The sequence below is a fragment of the Phoca vitulina genome, unplaced genomic scaffold, assembly GCF_004348235.1.
Source record: "Phoca vitulina isolate PV1807 unplaced genomic scaffold, GSC_HSeal_1.0 scaffold4, whole genome shotgun sequence".
NCBI lineage: Eukaryota > Metazoa > Chordata > Mammalia > Carnivora > Phocidae > Phoca > Phoca vitulina.
Window position 1 is genome coordinate 67698649 of NW_022589707.1, and position 21660 is coordinate 67720308.

General features: G+C 34.9%; 2 protein-coding genes across 4 annotated transcripts in view; both read right to left on the reverse strand.

Annotated features, from left to right (window-relative positions):
* Nucleotides 1-2193: 2193 nt before the first annotated feature.
* LOC116630579 (peptidyl-prolyl cis-trans isomerase A-like) lies at nt 2194-2941 on the reverse strand. The gene has a single exon (XM_032401274.1). It carries the CDS (start codon nt 2888-2890, stop codon nt 2396-2398), a length of 495 nt encoding a protein of 164 aa, XP_032257165.1. The 5' UTR covers nt 2891-2941; the 3' UTR covers nt 2194-2395.
* A 331-nt stretch (nt 2942-3272) lies between these two features.
* DBF4 (DBF4 zinc finger) overlaps nt 3273-21660 on the reverse strand; it is a 32028-nt gene continuing 13640 nt past the window's right edge. For 2 of the 3 annotated variants that reach the window (XM_032402244.1, XM_032402246.1), the window contains 6 exons: nt 16075-16111; nt 14763-14808; nt 11289-11417; nt 10538-10652; nt 7571-7695; nt 3273-5715 (listed from right to left, as the gene is read on the reverse strand). In XM_032402244.1, coding sequence (XP_032258135.1) covers nt 4731-5715; nt 7571-7695; nt 10538-10652; nt 11289-11417; nt 14763-14808; nt 16075-16111 — 1437 coding nt within the window. In that variant the 3' untranslated portion in view covers nt 3273-4730. The remainder of the gene's footprint in view (nt 5716-7570; nt 7696-10537; nt 10653-11288; nt 11418-14762; nt 14809-16074; nt 16112-21660) is intronic. The other variant, XM_032402245.1, reaches the window with a different exon arrangement.

Here is a 21660-nt window from a genome sequence, read left to right on the forward strand (position 1 = left end):
GACTTAGGAAAAAAAGGTCTAAAGATTGAGTACAAGGGGTAGAGGCAGATGGCATATGGGGGTGGGCATGAAGTGTAAGAATCTTCATATCACACGTTAATGCTACCCCAACGCTGGCACAATGGGTACATGAGGCAAAAGGATTATGGTGGCAGGAAAAAAGTCATGTATAGGCCTGACAGCATGGGCTCCTATTCACTGAAGCTGAAGTTTCTGCTGTTGTCAGACATGTTCAACCTGCCAGAAACAAGAGATCAACGCTGACATGGCACAATCCCCCAAGACCAGCCAGGCACCAGATGGCAAGCCGATCACACTGGGCACAGTAACAAACTAAATTGCCATTTGCTATACATTTAAGCACAACCACGTGAAATGAACTTACAGGGACTCTGATAATTTCCACTACTTTCTTCACAAAGGAATTGTGACATCCTTTAATAGATATGGCTGTCTTAACCTGGTTCTTATTATTCAAATCTTTATTGTTTTGGTCACACACTAGTCTCCGTGTTCAAAATTAGAGTATGTTTTTCTTGCTTGAGTAACACATTTTGTGTCAGATTCTTTTTGCATTTTTAATTGCCCAGGGCTCCTCCTAGACTTTTCCTGTTTTTTTGTTTTTTGCATAGTATTTTAAGGCTACTTCTAATATTGCTTACAAAATTAATGTTAATGGCCCTTGTTTGCAAGGGTCTAAGTTCTGCTTTTTTAACCTGACTTGGGCAAAATCACAGTTTTGTATAGTCATGTAGGTGGGCATAATACTGCCTCTTTATGCAGAAGGCTTTTTGGTTGGAATTCATGGAAACATGGATGCTATATTTTGTGTAACAGCATTAAACATTCCCAGTAATTAATGCAGCTAAAAGGCTAGAGTGCCCTTTCATTTGATCTTTGTCTTTATACTATGCCATTCCTTCTCCCCAGTTCCTGCCCCACTCTTCATGACAAATAATGTAATCACAGCATATGGCTAATGCATTACATTATTGGTCATAGCAAAGACGTCAACATCAGCCAAGTCTATAGCAGCTGATATCTAACTTAATTTGGCCTCAATAGCTCTTAAGTAACCTACTGCATAACCAGCATTCTTTCAGATCTTTGGCAATCCCAGGATTTAAGATCTAGCTAGCCCAGTGAGGGTTTAGTTCACATTATGTTTAAAAATCTTTCCAGATCTCTCTGCCATACCTGGGTGGATCAGTTAGTTAAGCTTCTGACTCTTGATCTTGGCTCAGGTCTTGATCTCAGGGTCGTGAGTTCAAGCCCCACGTTGGGCTCCATGCAGATATAGAGGCCTACTTAAAATTTTTTTAAAAAAAAATCTTACCATCTCCTTTGGGAGAGGCCTATCATCCTTACTTTTCACTCTACTAATGAAACATAGCATTGGAATGATTCCTAACTGAAAAGTGAAACATAAAACTTTCTTTGGTCTCACATTAATCAAACTGCATTTATAGAAATTGATAGTATTTAAATACATTTTAATATATTCCGTAGATAGCAGAATAGTATTAACTACACATCCAAGCTAGCACCGAAGTGTTAAAAAAAAAAAACTGAATTTTTATCAGATAACCTATAATCTCACATTTCCAGAAATAAGGATTCAAGTTCAGTGGTTGTAGGCTAAAGTGTTAAACCTAACAGCTTGTTTCCTATTCCTTTTAAAAGTAGGTAGATTTTGTCTTGACATGCATCAGGGTTCTCTATAAACTATAATGTTAGAATTAATAACATCTATACCTGGTTCCATAAATTAATATCCTAACCTATATATGCAAAGAAGTCACTGGCTTCAAAAACCATTTAAAAGATTCTATTGACACGTAAAATACTCCTTTGCTACAACTGCTTGTTACTTGGAAAAATAAACATTCATTTTAAAACACAAAACCACATTGTCTTCACTTGCCCCTGTTGGTGGCTACTCCTGGAAAAAGACCCACCAGCTTTGCTACACTATCTGTTGCCCACAGCTGAAAGTTAATTAGGGTATCTTTTTTTCTTTCTTAACACCACTTCAATGCTCTTGTTATCACGGAAAACTTACCATGTGCTTGCTGGGATTTGTTTGTCTAGACCCTTTTGGCAGAGCCGGTCACTTTCTATCAAACAAACCAAGTTTTCTATCTGCCCTGCTGAGGATCTTTGAAGCTTCCTACTTCTTTTTTTTTTTTTTTTTGTGGTTTAGGTTTTATTTCATCATCATAAACCGAACTCTGCAATCCAGCTAGACCTGGGGATAAGGAACCATGGAGCCCGCAGAACTGCAGCGAGAGCACAGAGATTCTGGGGTATTTCGAGCAGGTGGGGGCGGAGGGATGCTCTCCTGAGCTACAGAAGGAATGGTCTGGTAGTTAAGATAAAACACAAGTCAGATTTATTAGATCTGTCCACAGTCAGCAATGGTGACCTTCTTGCTGGTCTTGCCGTTCCTGGACCCAAAGCGCTCCATGGCCTCCACGATGTTCATGCCTTCTTTGACCCTGCCGAACACCACATGCTTGCCATCCAACCACTCGGTCTTGGCAGTGCAGATGAAGAACTGGGAGCCGTTCGTGTTGGGTCCGGCGTTGGCCATGGACAGGATGCCAGGACCCGTGTGCTTCAGGATGAAATTCTCATCATCAAACTTCTCCCCATAGATGGACTTGCCTCCAGTGCCATTATGGCATGTGAAGTCCCCCCCCTGGCACATAAACCCCGGAATAATCCTGTGGAAGGAGGAACCTTTATAACCAAATCCTTTCTCCCCAGTGCTCAGGGCACGGAAGTTCTCTGCTGTCTTTGGGACTTTGTCTGCGAACAGCTCGAAGGAGACGCGGCCCAAGGGCTCGCCGTCCACGGCGATGTCGAAGAACACGGTGGGGTTGACCATGGCTGAGCGGCGAGGGCGGCTCCCAGGTGGTGGCGTCTGCAAGGCCGAAGCTTCCTACTTCTTAAGATGCCTTGCTCCTTTAAAGATTAAGTGTCCTTTGGTGAACAAATCTGGGAACCAAACCACAGTTAAGTGCTTAGGTAAACATAACCCCAAAGGCACCTTGACAAGGTAACCATGTGCCTTGCTAAAAATTAAGAAAAAGTATTCATGCCTCTACGTGGACGATGTCATTTGCCAGGGCACAGTACTTACTGCGTACTGGAGGCTGCATTCTCTGCTTGGTTGGGCGCCCATCTGCATAACACAACCCACACAAATTCTATGTGGTGGTCCTGCTACCACCAACTGAAATTTAAGCATTTTTTAAAATGTGAAATACTTATTATGAAGATCTTGAGGGAGGGTGTTTTAAAGTCCAGTGTTCAAAATAGTACTTCAGAAATAGTGTGAAAATAAAGTTTAACAACTTTTAACTACTGGAGGGGTTCAGTCTGAGTCTTTTACTCCATATTAAATACAACTAAGGCAAACAGTGCCACTGCAAATTGAAGAAACTGTCACTCTGAAGTACAAGGATCATAGAGCAAGTTTAAATACCTTTCAATTATCTGGAAAAGGGAAAAAAATACCTTCTACAAGTAATTTTCCAAGTTGCATCTATGTTTTTAGAAGGCTGTCTGTAAAATCTGACTATATACACACATGCATTTGTGAAAGAAAATTCTAATTTACAATGGAAACAAGGTTTGCATGGATGCACTCTAAAGAATATTTCAGTGACCCTAATTAAAGTACTGGTATGACTGACTATAAAGTTGTTGAAAAGCTAGTATTTCTCATTGAGACTGTCCAATCAGTCAAAATACACACATCAAAACACATGAACTAATATATTGGGAGCCATACAGGGTTTCAAAAATTTAAGACTGACAAAGTTAAATTTTAAGATAATATATTCATAGAATACTCAATGGCACCAACTTTCATTGTGAAAAATGTCATTAGCTGTAAATGCCTCACTCCTGTAAGAACACACTCAAAGGCAAATGCCTCTACCAACTAAAGATAACAGTTGAAATCTTTCTTATATTTGAATACTCTTTTCTAAATTATTGCGTTGCCAAGTGCCTGATCAAAGGCAGTATTCACATGTTTCAATACTTTTATTTAGAGGTCAATGCCATCCTCCTCCTTTCATTTCCTGACACCAAATTAGGGGATAATAAGTCATTTTTGGAAGACTTTATTTCTAAAGGTAAATAATTAAGAACATTGAAAAAATTGTTTTATTCCATGTAGTATTCTGGTTAAGTTTTTCTTTCATGGCTTCTATTTACCCCTGCAAATAACCTAACTCCTCAGTGCCAACACACCAGTATGGTCCAACTAGGTCAAATATCAAGTACTAATGATTTCCAGAACCTAAACACAAAAATTAGTATTTTTTCCTTTAGTATGAAAATCAGATTTTTAAAAGCAATATTCTCATGTTATCATGGTAATCTATTTTATTAATAGAATTTAGAAAGAACTAGACTGTCTAAATTTATATTAAATATTGATATTCCCAAAATTTCACTTGAAATTAGTTTTCAGTGACATAAAACAATTATTCATAATTCCTAAAACATAGTATGTAAAATGAGCCACAAGTTTATTTTATGATTTTTCTATAATAAGTATCCAATTCTGTAGGAAAATGCAAACATCACCTTTATTAATATTTACACTTGGTTCTGTAAACAAAGTTGGCAAAAAAAAAAAACTAAGTATTTCCATACATATTTATAAAAATTTCAAGAATATGATCTTCATCACTTCTGAAAGGTATTTAAGTCTAAAAGCCAGTAAATGTAGACGTTGAAGGGGAAGAGAAAAACACTGACAACAAATTATTTGAATTTTCTTCTTCCCAAATATCTAAAACATCACATATACCGCTGTTTTCAGTATAGCTTGTGAAACCCAAAAATTCTGACTTCTCTTCACTAGTCTGAAACAAGTCTAGTAGAGATTGTACTGGGGAACTACAAATCCTGTTTCCTTCTTGTGTAATAAGAAATTCAGTTCTTTTCTTATCTAATTCCACATTTGGTTCCAGATTTTCTTTTTTATTTCTTCCTAATAATATTTTCACTTTCCGATGGATCGTACCAGAAGGTAAACCATCCATATTGTTAAAGTTGCATTCATTGGGTTCCTCAGGGGGACTTCGGGATGGAGTCTTTGTCTGAATTGTTCCGTGCTCCTGTGAACTGTTTATTGCTAACAGACCAGAATCATGACCAAATATTGAATGAAGGTCCTTTTTCTTCAGATCCTTTGCTGGAAAAAGCACAATATCTGACTTTGGTTTTGGTTGAGATGCAGTATTATCCATACTGACGTTAGAAACTTGTACAGACGTCTGTAGCCGGCATGGACAATGATCTACCCTCAGTTCTTCTAAGTCACTTTCATTTGTCATTAATTTATGTTCAGAAACGTCAAGGAGGCATTCCTGTTTATTTTTATGCGGAGGTAGATGTGTAAAATTTTGTTTTATGTCATTTTCAGCTGGATTTAACATGGAACATTTACTAGTTACTTTCTCAAGTCCTCTCAATTCACTTGAAGGGTAGGGGATGCATTCTGAAATAAACAGAAACTTCTGTTCAGGTTCCTGGATTTCTTTATACAGGAAATGCTGCTCAATTACCTGTACATTATTTTCCTTGAAATCTTTCTGAGGAATACGCTGCAATTCTAGCTTTTCTTTTGGTTCAGACTTTTTCAGCACACTTGCAGTAATAGGAGAAAGTGATCCAATACTGTATTTTATTCTTTATAAAACAAAAAGAAAACATGAAATGGCTATAAAAAATTCCTGAGTAGTTTAAAGTCAAATTAATAATCTTTTAAAACTATTTATGAAATTTAAATTTAACTTAGAAAATATTACAAAAATACTAAAATCTTAACAGCTAAATATATTTCAGATGTTTTTCATAATAAAACTTTACAGATACAGCTGAAAACTCTAGTGTACCCCCTATTCTCATCCATATTCTTCCCCTTCCTCCCAGAGGTAACCACTATCTTAAATATGGTGTCTAAAACTACTTCAACCATATAACTCAAAGAAAGATGAGAGTAAAGGGATTTGGTTTTGCTCCCAATTTTGTTTTCATTATCCTGAAAAATATCCTAACTTCTAAGCTTTCATTTACATTAATATCGTCTCATTTTGCTTAACAATGTAAAAAAATGAGTATTTAGACAAAATAGTAATCCTGAAGTTTCACACAAGTATTTGACCTGAAAACCTCTTCATGGATCTCTTAATATCCTTGGAACACCAGTTTGTATTACACAATCCTAAATTATGTATTACCAGCTCACTACTGATGTTTCATGTTATACATGTCACAGATAACACTATAGGAATATAGAATTCAGTCTGCCCTTTCAAAACCAGCATGGACACTTGTATATTTAGTTTATACTTTCACTTAAGATTCCTCTTGAACAAATGGAGTATTAAAAATATGAAAATACTAGTCCAACACTGCCGCCTCTCTCTTTCAATGTCTAGAGATGCTTAGTTGACTTGTACACAGATAAAAATTGTGCAGATAATATAATTAAGGAAAAACCAACTTATATATTAAGTACTAGTTCAGAATTTTGCTGCAGATTAAATTTTTAGGGAATTCTAAATTCTTACAGTAGCCTATATAGTTTTAATAGTTGAAAATATGCCTCCTCTCCAAATATCGTATTATTAAGTCAGTCAAGAACAACCATTCTGAATGTTACAGAAATAAGAAGTTTAGAAACTGTTCTACCTAGATACCGTCAAAAGACTTTCCAGTTAATTTTCAGAAGCTATACCTTGGTATCCTATTTCTAGTCTTTATGCCCCAAGATTAGTCTAAAAACAGATACAAGGACTGAATAACCTAATGATTTATCATCAATTTTAGCATTTCAAAGATTTTTTTTATTTTGGATTTATGGGAACAATCTAACCAGGATCATTTAGTCAATGTGCAGTAAACTGTCAATGAATAGCACTGTATTCACATTTAAAAGTCCTGTCAGTACCATTAGTAAGTATTACTGGCAAGTAGAATTTAAGCAAAAGTATTCAGTGAAAGTGTAAAGACGACTTAATGGAGGTTAAGTGAAGGAAGGTTTATTTAAACTCCTGAAGATTAACTAAAAATTCTACTTTTTTAGTCCAAGTAAATAGTAAACTTTACGGCCCTAGACCAGAGGTTGATAAACTATATAGCACATGGACCAAATCTAAAGTTTTACTGGAACACAGCCACACCCATTCATTTACATATTGTCCGTAGCTGCTTTCATTGTACAATGACAAAGCTAAGTAGCTCAGATATGTTATGGTTCACAAAGCCTAAAATACCTACTGTCTTGTTTTTAATAAAAAATTTGCTAACTCCTCTTCTAGACTATAACGTTAAGATGAAGACCTTAATAGTAATCTTAAAGTAAGCACTTTTGGTAGTGGAGAGGGGGTGAGAGTAGAGAGAAAAGAAGTAGTAAGTTCTTAACCAAATATACATTCTAAAAATATATATTCCTTCTAAGAACAAAACTTTGGATTTATTTTTAGTTTAATGAAATTGTTTAAAATTCTGGTAAAATTTAAAACTTAGGCTGATAAATTACCTTTTCTTTTTAGGCATGTCCCTTTCATATTCCACAAAATCAAAAATTAACTTAGATACAATATCATCAACAACTTGATAGTGATTACTCTGTGCAAAGTTTCTGTGTTGCTCACTTAGAAGATGCTGAAACAAAAACAAAAAAGCACATAAAATCATGTAATTATATATTCTTAAACCAAGAGATTCCTTTTTAAAAAAGTTTTCTAATATTTTCATGCCCCAAAAATTAGGTTTCTAATAATTACTCCAAAGAAATATCCTTTACTACAACTTCAAAGGATGTTAAGTAAAATAAATTTGTGGTTTAAATGGAACTGACAACGAATGAACTACATCAGGAAATGAAGATAGAGAAATGCAACAGTAACATTTACAGTATGCTAATATTGAGAAAATCTTCCTCTTTATCTTTATACAATTACCACTAAATAAATATGGTAGGTCTTATAAAATATTAAATAAATGAAATGTTATAGTTTAACATAGAAGATTCCAAAACAAGAATCCAGAAGGCAGATTACAAAAAAATGAAGTACAATAAATGCTATGAAGTAAAAAAAAAAAAAAAAAAGAAAAAAGAAGAAAAAATTCATTATTGAGAAACACATTTGAGAATGAGCAAGTAAATGATCTCAATTACCCAATGCTTATAATGGAGAATATAGAAGTTATTCTCAGTCTTTCTTTTTTTAAAAAAATTGAACTAGTTGACAGTTATTCAGTCTAAGAGTGAAGAACAAAAGTAAACAAGCTCAGTGTACTGGGATAAAACTCAAAAGAAATAAAGTTCCTGCTAAATAGGTGGACTCTCCAGGCTAATTCTATTACTTGTCAGCTGATCAGGGAACTGCACCTAGAAGGCTGTACCACGATGATCACGCAAGAATCTCATTTCTGTTTCTCTAGTTTCATGTAACTTTTGATGATTTATTTCCAAAAACTGAATTCTCCAGTGATCACAAAAAATAGTATTCTGGACTATTACTTCCTTACTTGCAAAATTTACCACATACAAATTATCTATGCCCAGTAATGTTAAATAAATGAGAAATAATTAAAATTTAGAAAGAAACATTAACTTTCTAAGTTCAGATTCCATTTATACATGTTCTTCAGGAGAAATCTCCAACTTTTGTGTAGTTGCCCCCTACCTCCACCCGCCTCTTATCATACATCCTTTTTTATGTCTTGCCTTAAATGTTACTTTCTCCATTGAGTTTTCTATGTCTCTCATCCTACCTTAAGTACCCTCTCATTATTATCATTGTACTGTACATTCTACTTTTGTGACACTATCACTATCCTACTTGTAAATGCATTGTTTTGTATCTGTCTCCTCTGTTGAACCGTAAGATATCTAAGGGAACAGAGTATGTCTGCCTTGTTTGTTGTTGCTTAATCTCCAGTAATCCAATTTGCTAAATGAATGCCTTGATACAGGTGGAAATGAAGCACTGTGAAATCTAAGATTCAAAAAACAAAAGAATATTTTATTCTCAGAGACTAAGAAACATAGATTAAAAGAATGTAATAAAAAATGATTTTAAAATATCAATCCCAACATCTACTACTAATTTTCCTTCCTTGTGTCAATCAGTGACCAAGGTTTTCATTTTTTAGTTCCAACATTCTCTGAGCATTAAATTAGGATTACAAATTGATATTAAGGAAAACATTCATTATAAATTATTCTATTGTAGCAAGAGTAAAGTAAAATTTTGGGACGAATCTATAATTTAAATTTCAAATGACTTTTGGGAAGGGGAAATATTTGAGATAGTTTTAGTTCCTTTATTATATAAACAAAACACAATAAACTAATAAAAAACACTAATATACTTTGACTTATAAAACAATCCAACTTGGAGTCTAAAGAGAGATAGTTTATTTCTTAGGTATTTATAAATATTATTCTTTCTCCTTAACTTCCCCATCTTCTACAAACTGAAACCAAGCACTGAAACATACGTCTCTACTGAAATTAACTCAAATAATAACAGCTAAAATTTAATAAGCACAGAGCCTGCCACTGTCCAAGGTCACACAAACAGGAACCCAGGATTCAAACCTGGGCAGCATGGATCCAAAGCTCTTGTTTTTTGTTTTTGTTTTATCACTTTACAAACCATAAATAGTTCCCATCTTCAAAACTGTATCTTCATTGAATGTCCCCTTCCAACTATTCTATTTCTCTTTCTGCTACTTCAAAGAGTAATCTCTACTTTCTTCTCATCCTACCATTAGTAGAGCATATGCCCATTTTTTTAATTGCTCAGGCCTGAAGCATCTTCTACTCACTCCCAACTTCCAACCCACTGGCAAAGCCTCTTTGCTCCACTTTTAAATTATATCCACAATATGACCAAGTCTCATCACTTCCACCAGGCCACCACCATTAGCTGAATGGTTTCTTTAATCCCAACAATCAGTTTAATTTAGCACTTTTGCAATGCTATTTCAATATCCGCAAGTCATGTTCCTTCACTTCCTAGGTTTCTATTCAAATATCACTTTATCAGTTAGCTATTCCTTGTCTAAATAAATATCTACACCCCCATTCCTGCTTTACAGTTTCTTAATGAAGTGATCTAATGTTCTCTATATATACTTAATTACTTTCTTACTACGTGGTTACATATCTCTCCTCCCCTTTCATAGAATGTAATTTTCATAAAGGTAGGGAATTGGCCTCTTTTGTTCAATGCTGTTTGTTCAGAGTAGTGATTGGTACAACACAGGTACTTGATAAAAATTTGTTGAATGAATGAATAAAAATTAAATTTTCAATAAACATTTTCCCACCTTGGGTTCCTAAAATTTAAGATAATTCTATCAAAAAGAAATATATACTACTCAGTCATTATCAAGTTGTAAGCCACAATCAGAAAATCAAGCTAAAACTTACATAGTAAATATTCATATTTACTTAGAAATATCAACCCCCTAAATATAAAATCATATTTACAGTTTCAAGATCGTCATATTTCTGCAGGCAACATTCACAATATCCTTTTTTTTTCTTCTCTTTCAATTGGAGTTGAATTGGGATGCCACCACATTTATTGCCATCCGTTTGGATTCTGATAGAAATATATGATAAAAGAATTAATTGCTGAATATTAAGAATTTATAAAATGTACAGTCCTCACCTATCAATCTGCCATAATCTCCACAGATGTTTATATCAACAAATACTTTTAAGTATATTTCTTTTCAAGAAATTGAGAAGCAAACTAAAAATGTAGTTATTTTTCTGGAGAATATTTCAGATCACTTAGGAGAAATAACACATTTTAATTACTTGTAAATATTTACAAGCCACTCCTCAACTTTAATCTATTGATCCTAACATACCTAGTGTGACATACTTAGGAAAGATTCAGACTTCTAATCCAGCATTAAAAATATACAGGTGGGAAAACCATAACAGTGATCTCACACACACACACACACACACACATCCATCCACCATAGCATTTAATGAATTATTTTAACGTTTGCTTAAAAAGAAAATATTACTAGGAAAGATTCAGACTTCTAATCCAGCATTAAAAATATACAGGTGGGAAAACCATAACAGTGATCAAACACACACACACAGGTGGGAAAACCATAACAGTGATCACACACACCCATCCACCCATCCACCATAGCATTTAATGAATTATTTTAAACGTTTGCTTAAAAAGAAAATATTACTTGAAGGTTAAACAAACCTTAGTTTAACCTGAGTTTGCTTTTGGATGCTAGATGGCTTATCTACATCAAATGGACTGGAGGGCTTCTGAATAGAATAATTTATAAAAGGCATATTGGTCAGCTGAAGATAAAATGGTCTATAAAGTCTAAAAAAAATAAAAAGACAAATACATGAGATTCTTTATGATGAAAAAATACAACTGAAATCTTATATTTCAAATCATAGAATTCATCTGGAATCTGAAATAAATAATAGAAATCAGTTAGGCTTCCTTTCCCAATTCCTAGACCTAGTATCTTTTTGTTTAACATAAATATCTTTTTTTTAATTATGGTAAAATACCCACAAAATTTACTATATTAAACTTTTTTTTTTTTTTAAGTAATCTCTATGCCCAAAATGGGGCTTGAACTCCAAAACTGACATCAAGAGTCACATGCTCTACCAAATGAAACAGCCAGGTGCCATTTTTAACCATTTTTAGGAATATAGTTCAGCTGCATTAAGAACATTCAGTGTTTTCCAACCATTATCATCCATCTCCAGAACCCTTTTCATTTTTCAAAACAAAAACTCTGTATCCATTAAATAATAACTCCCCATTCTCCCTTCTCTGCCCACCCCTGACAACCATCACTCTACTTTATGAATCTGACTACTCTAAGTACTTCATCAACTGGAATCTTGCAGTATTTTTCCTCTTATTTCACTCAGCATAATGTCCTCGAGGTTCATCCATGTTGAAGAGCATTTGTCAGAATTTCATTCCCTTTTTTTAAGGTTGAATAATACTCCATTTTATGTATATACCACATAATCCATTTATCTATTGATGGACATACGGACTGCTTCTACCACTGGGCTACTGTAAATAGTGCTGTTACCAATATGCATTGTGCAAGCATCTCTTCAAGACCCTGCTTTCAATTATTTTGGAAAAATTACCAGAAATGAAACTGCGAGATCATATCATAGTTCCAATTTCATGAAGAACCTCCATACTGCTTTCCACAGTAGTTGCAGTTATTTTACAATCCCACCAAGAGTGCACAAGAGCTCCAATTTCTCCAATTCCTTGCCAATACCTATTATTCTAGGGGTTTTTTGTTTGTTTGTTTGTAACAGCCATCCTAATCGGTGTGAAGTGATAGATATCTCAAGGTGGTTTTGACTGGCATTTCTGTGATGATTAGTGATGGTGAACATCTTTTCATGTGTTTGCTGGCAATCTGTACATCTCTGAAGAAATGTCAAGTCCTGTAACCATTTTTTAAATCTGATAAATTGAGGGGTGCCCAGGTGGCTCGGTCAGTTAAGCATCTGACTCTTGGTTTTGGCTCTGGTCATGATCTCATGAGTCTTGAGATAGAGCACCGAGGTGAACAGCGGGGTGTTTGCCTGAAGATTCTCTCCCTCTGCTCTTTTCTGTACTCAAGTGCACAAGAGTGCTCTCAAATAAATCTTAAAAACAAAAACAAAACAAAAAAAAAAACAAAACAAAAAACAAAAAACCTGATAATTTGATTTTCTGTTGACTTTATATTTTTTTTTAAAGATCAGATTTTTGAGTTCCAGTATAGTTAACATACAGTATTATATCAGTTCCAGGTGTTTATAATACAGTAATTCAACAATCCCCTACATCACCCAGGGCTGTTCCTGTTTGCCCCAGGCATTGTTCAAGCTATAGCTTCCATGTTGCCTCTCCATATAGGCTGCTGTCCCTTTAAGGGTAGGGACCCAGCTATCATTTGCCCTTCCAGCTCACCCAGTGCTGAGTCAGCAGACTTTTAAAGCTCCAGAATCCAAGCCTGACTGGTTATACAAAGTTAGGGATTTCACCCCTCTGGTTTTCAAAGCCAGACATGGGGATTTACCTTCCCTTAGTGGGCTCCCTGGTGCTTTCACCTCTCTGAGCCATAGCCTACAACTCTCTCCTTCCTGCAGACAGCTCCCAATCACCATCTCTGCCCTTCCTAAGCTCTCAGATGCAGCTTCTTCTCTACACAGTTGTTAAGTTTGTTCTGCCAATCTTCACATCATTTTCTAGTTTATTTGGATGCAAGTGCTAACTAGTTGTAAACAAGGGAAGGGGTGAGCTTAGGGTCCTCCTAGTCCAACATCTTCCCAAGCTCCCTCACATATTACACTTTATTAAATATATGTGATTTACAAATATCTTCTCCCATTCCATGGTTCCATCCCATTTCACTCTGTTGTGCACACAAATTTATAATTTTGTTGCTTGTGCTTTTGATGTCATATCCAAGAAATCACTGCGAAATCCATTGTCATAAAGCTTTTCCCTTGTTTCCTTCCAAGAGTTTTATGGTTTTAAGTCTTTCATCTATTTTGAGTTAATTTTATACATGGTATAAAATAATGGTCCAACTTCATTTTTCTGCATGTGGATATGTAGTTTTCCCAATACCATTTGCTGAAGACAGACTGTCCATTCCCCACCGAATGATCTTGATATCCTTGTCAACAGTCATTTGACCTAAATGTAAAGATTTATTTCTTAGCTATTTATTCTTTTCCATTGGTCTACACATCTGTCTTTACGTTGTTAACAAGCTGTTGTGATTACTGAAGCTTTTAGTAAATTCTGAAATCAGGAAAGTTTAGATCTTCAACTTTGTTTTTCCTTTCAGGATTGCTTTGGGCGTTTGTGGTCCCTTGCGATTTGGTATGAATTTTAGGATGGATTTCTCCCCTTCTGCAAAAAAAGTCATTGGGATTTTGACAGGGATTGCTCTGAATCTATAGATCACTTTGGGCAGTACTGACATCTTAGCAATATGAAGTCTTCCAATCCATGACATTGGATGTCTTTCCATATATTGCCGCCTTCTCTAGGCCTAATTTTGAACTGCAATTTTTTTCATAATAATACATTTCATAAAAAGAAGCATTCAATACATCTTTGTCACTTCAGTGAGTACTCAAAAGAATTAATCACACGTCTAAAGGAAGAATGTCAAGAAAAAGTTACTGAATTCTTCCATGCCAAATTAATTTACTTGTATCTGTAGTCTTAAGATTACCCTATAAACCTTCAGAGTAAGTTCAGGAAAACTACTAAATTAAATGTTATACTCAAATTTTGTACTTCCAAATAGTACCTACTAATATATTTCACAAAGCAGAAGCAATCTTTAAGTAGTAGTTTTAATCATATGGTATTCCATTTAGCTAGTAAATGGTTATTTGAAATACTACAAAAATGAGTTGGTCTCATGATTGCTCTAAAGTAGGTATTTCAAGGAATTATCACCTATAGCATACTGAAACTAAATTAAGCTAAAAATTGCTTAATTTTTGAGCAAAAATTAATTAATGCTACTTTCTGCAACTTGTGCCACCTGCGTATTAGTATAATATAAATCTAACATAAAGAGATCTAATAGTATTAGTGGAGATAGCTTAATTAATTAGATTTTCTCTTTTAATATTACATTTAAATTACCAATTGAACTTAGATACTTACTGGCTCATATCTTCCACCTTTACAAAAGGTTTTTTGAGTCTACCTGCTTGAGAACATACAAAACATATTATTAGATATGTACAAATCCAGGAAATTAAAAAAAAATCCCACCAAACTATGTACAGATCTTCCTCAATTTACAATTAGGGTTACACGTCGATAAACCCATTATAAGTTGAAAACATCGTAAGTTGCAAAATCCATTAAATACACCTAACCTATCAAACATCACAGCTTAGCTCTAGCCTAACTTAAAACATGCTCAGCACACTTATATTAGCCTATAGTTGGGCAAAATTATCGAACACAAAGCCCATTTTATAGTAAAAAATGTTGAATATGTGATGTAATTTGTTGAATACTGTACTAAAAGTGAAAACCAGAATGGTTTTAGGTATATTGGTTGTTTACCCTTGTGACCACGTGACTGAAAGGGAGCTGCAGCTCACTGTTGCTGCCCAGCGTCAGGAGAGTTTCATATGGCATACTGCCCACCCAGGAGAAGATCAACATTCAAAATTCAAAGTACAGTTTCTACTGAATGTGTACTGTACCATTGTAAAGGTGAAAAATTTAAAGTCAAACCATCATAAGTCAAGGACCATCTGTATCCAGTATCCCTTTCATTTCAATTCAGTTTTAAGTCTCAGGTGAGGTATTTCACAATAATCAGCCCATTTCCAAAATGACAGAAATTCTGTCTACATTCTGAGATTCTTAAAATAAAGGGATTCCCTGCAAAGGATCTATGAAGAGAATTCAGAAGAATCATGAGCTAAAACAGGAAAAAAATCCAACTTTTATTTTCACTGATCTCTAACCGAAATTTAACATTTCCTCTAGTTATGCATTTAAGCAACAGGATCACAGTGGTATTAGCAGTGCCTGTAATTCTGAAACCAAATGAAAGAAATACCTTCATATCATATTAGCTATTACAGATCTCAAGGCATCATTTATGCTCACCACTTCAAAATTACAGTAGAATCACTGCTAGCACTTGTTTTAAATGTGTAAAAAAATCAAGTATATCACCATTTCATAATTAAAAATTTTCTGACAACTGAATTTCATTTACTGACCTTCTCGGTAATCTAGTAATTTTTTTATATGTTTTTTAAAAACATTACTCTGAAAAGGTGTCCATAAGCTTCACCAGACTCCCACAGGGGTCCATAGTCTAAAAAAAACTAAGACCTACTGAACACGTTCCCTGCAGCGTTGTTTACATGATTTTTCAGAGGATTTTTATAAGATCTGTTCTATTTTCTAAAAGCAAATCAAATACAATTAAGGATGTCAAAATACTTACTTCTTGCTTTCTGTGTGCCAATACCTACTCTTTTCCCCTAAAAAAAAAAAAAAAAAGGTGAAAAGACTGGGTTTGAAAGTACAATGAAACCAGCAACTGCAACTGCTCATTTTTATCCTGAAAGTAATCATATAGGAAAAGAACTATATAAAAGAAGGGTGATTACTCTAGTTTTGTGGGGGGAAAAAAAGAGAAAAACTTGCTTTTAAAAATCAACTCAACCGAAGAAATCAAACAATGAACACAATACAAGCTCACTTTTACAATACACCCAGCAAATACCTTGCATTCTGGCTATAATTGTTTTTGTCTCTACAGAAAGAAATCAACCAATAAGGAAAAGGTACAGTTAATGAAATAATCTAAAAATAGTCCTAAAGTTATTTTTATGCCCTTACTGAGTAAACTTTTGTGATAGACTGAACAAAGCAATTATTAAAATATTTATTACAGTCTGTCGATTCCTGTCCAGGTGGAATATGTCCAGTATGGTCAAACAATCCCACTGATTACAACTAAAACTCTGGGAAAAATACAATAAGCAACTATATGAGGACTAAAAAGTAAGCAAAAGCAGGCATATTGTACAAGGAAGTCAAACCCTGAGAAACCAACTTTAAGAGGGTAGATTTCCCATCCTCTTTTTCTCACAATGTTGCCTGAAGGATGAACCTCTAATTACAGAGCTGGCAGAAAGTAGTGGAGCCAGTGGCTAAAACTCCTATATAAATCACATATTTCTGGCTAAAACAAAACAAAACAAAACAGGAAAGAGGTTCCTGTAGTCCAAAGAGTACAAAGGGAAACCATGGACTATTATATCTTTCTTTTCTCCCACAGTTCTATACCGAGGGTGGACCCTAGTTATGAAACTGCAGTTGTAGGTACCACAGGCAGCTAAAATTGAGGAACCCTAACTTTCTGAACAGAAGAACTAGGGAAAGGGTCATTGTGGGATGGAGAGTGAAGGGGAAACTGCAGAAAGTAGCAAACTGGAAAAGGGGATCCCTAATTCCCTACATAAACCCACGTAAGTGCCAGACTTAATTTCAAGCCTTTGAAAATAGAACTAAAATTTACCCACTGCCCAAGTCTTAGACTAACCTATAAATGATGCATGTGCAGAACAAACAGCTACATACAGATCCTTGAAAACCAAAACTGAGAGCGGAACTGCCATGTAAAGAAATTGAGATAGAACTGACAGTTTGACTCACACACAACACACACACACACACACAACAATCACGACAGCAACAAAATCAGCACTCTCCAGAGTACTGTGATAATTCTGAAGTCTATACAACATTACATTTAGAATATTTAATATAAATCAAAAATTATTTGACATTATTAAGAACCAGTAAAAACATCATCAATTCTTGAGGGAAAAAGATAATCAGATGCCAACCCCAAGATGTTCCCGATGTCAAAATTATCAGAAAAAGACTCTAAGGTAAGGGCAAACAGACTTAAAATGATGGAAAGATACAAATTCTCAGCAGAAAAACTATAAAAAAAGGAAAACTGTAGAAGTCTAGTGAAGACTAGTATAGAAGTCAAGTGAAAAATACATGATTTGAAATACAGAATTAACTAGATGGGCTTGAAAACAGAACACAGATGACAAAGTGAAGTGTCAGTGAGCTGGAAGACTGATGAAATCTTTAATTAGAAGAACAAAGAAAAGAATGGGAAAAAAAATGAACAGTGTCTCAGGGACCCAATAAGTACTTTGTATTCTAGCTATAATTAATATAAAAGGTCTAAATTAGTATTACTGGAAATGTAGAAATAGAAAAAAAAAGAATGGTGAAGAAAAAGATTTTTAACAAAATAGCTCACTTTCCAAACATAAACTTACAGTTTTAAGAAGCTTAGTGAACAATAAACAGAATAATCTCTAAGTAACCCATGCCGAGGCATATCACAACCAAACTGTTGAAAACCAAAGATAAATTAAAAATCAGATTCTAAGTACATAGAGAAAAATGATCATTATTTATAAGAAAACAACAATTTGGGCGCCTGGATGGCTCAACAGGTTAAGCGGCTGCCTTCAGCTCACGTCATGATCCCAGAGTCCCAGGACGGAGTCCCGCATTGGGCTCTCAGCTCAGCAGGGATCTGCTTCTCCCTCTGACCCTACCCTCTCTTGTGCTCTCTCTCACTCTCTCTCTCTCTCCCTCAAATAAAATAAAATCTTAAAAAAAAAAAAAGAAAACAACAATTTAATGACTGCAGATTTTTCATCAAAATCCATGGAAGCCAGAATATAGCTATAGAACACCTGTAAAGTACTGACCTAAAGAATAAAGAATTTTTTATTCCTAATTCGTATCAAGTGAAAAGATCTTGCAGGAATGAAGGCAAAATAAAGACATTCTCACATTCTCTTCTACATGACTTTTTCGAGGAAAAAGGTTAACACTGGCTCTTGGGTTTTTCAATAAATAAAAATGTAACAAAAATAACTATACCATAAAGACTGGTGGGGGAGGATAAAGGGCTCAAAAAGTTTTAAGGCTTCTACATTTTATTTGAAGTAGGTAAAATATTAATTCTAAATAGACTGTGAAAAGTTACATAGTTATAGTTTAACCTAAGCAACCACTAAAACAAAAACATGGATATAGCCAAAAAGCCAATAGATAAATCTGAAAAGCAACAGAAAAAGGAGAAAACAGAGGAATAAAATGCAGAGAACACCAAAAGAAAAATATTAGTATATTGGCAGGCCTAAATTATTAAGTGTAAATCATTACAACATACCAATTAAAAGATAGAGATCGCCAGACATGATAAAAAGACAACTTTCAACTATCTATTAAGAAACCCATTTTAAAAATAAACACATAGATATGTTAAATGTAGAAGGAATAAAAAAGACCATGTAAACATTAATCAAAAGGAAGCTGGGGCGCCTGGGTGGCTCAGTTGGTTAGGCGACTGCCTTCGGCTCAGGTCATGATCCTGGAGTCCCTGGATCGAGTCCCGCATCGGGCTCCCAGCTCGGCAGGGAGTCTGCTTCTCCCTCTGACCCTAGCCCCTCTCATATGCTCTCTCTCATTCTCTCTCTCTCAAATAAATAAATAAAATCTTAAAAAGAAAAAAAAAAAAGGAAGCTGGAGTGGCTATAGTATATTCAGAGACTTCAGAACAAGGAATACTAACAGGGACAGAGGGACATTATATAATAACAAGGTCAATTCACCAAGAAGACAGAGAATATCAGATGTGTGCACATCTAAGGAGGCTCAAAATACACAAATCAAAAACTATGATAGAACTAGAAGGAAAAATACACAAACCCACAACATATTTGGCAACTTCAATACTCCCCTCTCTTTCCATAATGGCTAGAATAAGACAGAGTATCAGTATGAATACAGAAAAGCTATACAATTTGACCTATTTGACAACTATAGAACATTCTACCCATTAACCTTAGAATATATGTTTTTAAGTGCACATGGACAGACTATATTCTGGGGGCACGTGGGTGGCTCAGTGGGTTAAGTGTCTGACTCTTGGTTTTGGCTTAGTTCATGATCTCCGGGTTGTGAGATCAAGCCCCGTCTTGAGCTCCACCCTCAGTGCAGAGTCTGCTTGAGATCCTCTCCCTTTACCTCTCCCTCCCTGTCTGTTCCTCTCCCCTCTTCCTGCACAACATGTGTGTGCTCTCTCTCAAATAAACAAAATCTTAAAAAAAAGACAGACTGTATTCTGGACAATACAAATCTTGACAAACTTAAAAGAACTGAAATCATATGAAGTATGTGTTCTGACCATAACAGAATTAAAAAAGAAATCAGTAACAGCTCATTCATTGCTGGTGGAAATGCAAAACAGTACAGCCATTTTGGAAGACAATTTGGCAGCTTCTTACCAAACTAAACATACTCTTACCATATAATCCAGCAATCATGCTCCTTGGTATTTATCCAAATGTGTTGAAAACTCATGTCCACACAAAAACCTACACATGGATGTTTATATACGTAAAATATGCATAATGTCAAAGCTTGGAAGCAGCCAAGATGTCTTTCAGAAGGTGGATAAGCTGTGGCAAATCCAGACAATGGAATCATTCAGCAATTAAAAAACAAAAAAGCTATCAAGTCATGAAAAGACATGGAGAAATTTTAAATGCTTATCACTTACTGAAGAAGACAATCTGAAAAGGCTATATATTGTATGGCTCCAAATATATGACACGCTGGAAAAGGCCAAACTATGAAAAAGGATCAGTAATTGTTAGGAGTAAGTGAGGGAGGGAGGGATGAATAGATGTAGCATGGAACATTTTATGGAAACTATTCTGTAGGATATTGTGATGGCAAATACATGTCACTATTCATTTGTGTAAACTTACACACTGTATAACACTAAGAGTGAACCCTAATGTAAACTCTGGACTTTAGTGAGGATGACTTGTCAATAAAGATTCATCAATTTGTAACAAATGTACCACTGTGGTACAGGATGTTGACAGTGGAGGAGGCTGTATGTATACTGAAAGGCAAGGGGTATATGGGAATATCTGTGCCTTCTACTCAATTTTGCTATGAACCTACAGGTGCTCTGAAAGAGTGAGTGTGTGTGTGTGTGTATAGACACACACACACACACATATATATAAAGTTTTACATAAAATGTGTGGAATAGCAGTAAAGCAGAGCTCAAAAAAGAATTTACAGTAGAGCTGGTTCTTTGAAAAGATGAAATTGATAAAACTCTAGCCCAACTGATCAAAGAGAAAAAAAAGGAATAATGATCTCAGGAATGAAAGACATCATTCAGATTCCATTAAACATTAAAAGCTTAATAAGGGAATATTACAAATACTTTTACCATCAATTTGACAGTTTAAACAACAAGTACAAATTCCTTGAAAAACACAAACTACTGAAGTGCACTCAATAAGAAATAAATAACCTAAATTTCTTTTATTTAATAAAGAAACTGAATTCATAGCTGGGAATTTTCCAACAACAAAAAAAATTATGGGCCCAGATAACCTTCCTGGTAAATACTATCAAAACTTAAGAAATAAAAGCAACTCTACAAAAACTTTTCTAGAAAATATAAGTGGAAATACGTCCCAGCATCTCATGAGAGCAGCATTACCCTGACACTAAAACCAAAGATATCAAAAAGTAAAAGACTGGGGTGCCTGGGTGGCTCAGTCGTTAAGCGTCTGCCTTCGGATCAGGTCATGATCCCAGAGTAGTGGGATCAAGCTCATCAGGAAGCCTGCTTCTCCCTTTCCCACTCCCCTTGCTTGTGTTCCCTCTCTCGCTCTCTGTCAAAATAAATAAATAAAATCTTAAAAAAAGAAAAAAAAAAGTAAAAGACCAACATTCCTCATGTATACATACACAAAAAATCCTCAAAGTTTCAGGTAAAATAAGAAAAAAAAAACTCCAAGCACTTTAAATAGTGAAACAAAATACATTCATTCAATTTTTTAAAAAAATAAATGCTAACAAAAGTATTTAAGAAAATATAATTACTGTTTTAAAATTTATGCCTTTAGTGTGCTTAAAATTATACATGTCCATTCAAGACTCAAGACCCACAAAT

What these genes read in the sequence shown, in the direction of transcription:
- LOC116630579 (XM_032401274.1), bottom strand. Translation starts at nt 2,890, where the DNA reads ATGGTCAACCCCACCGTGTTCTTCGACATCGCCGTGGACGGCGAGCCC.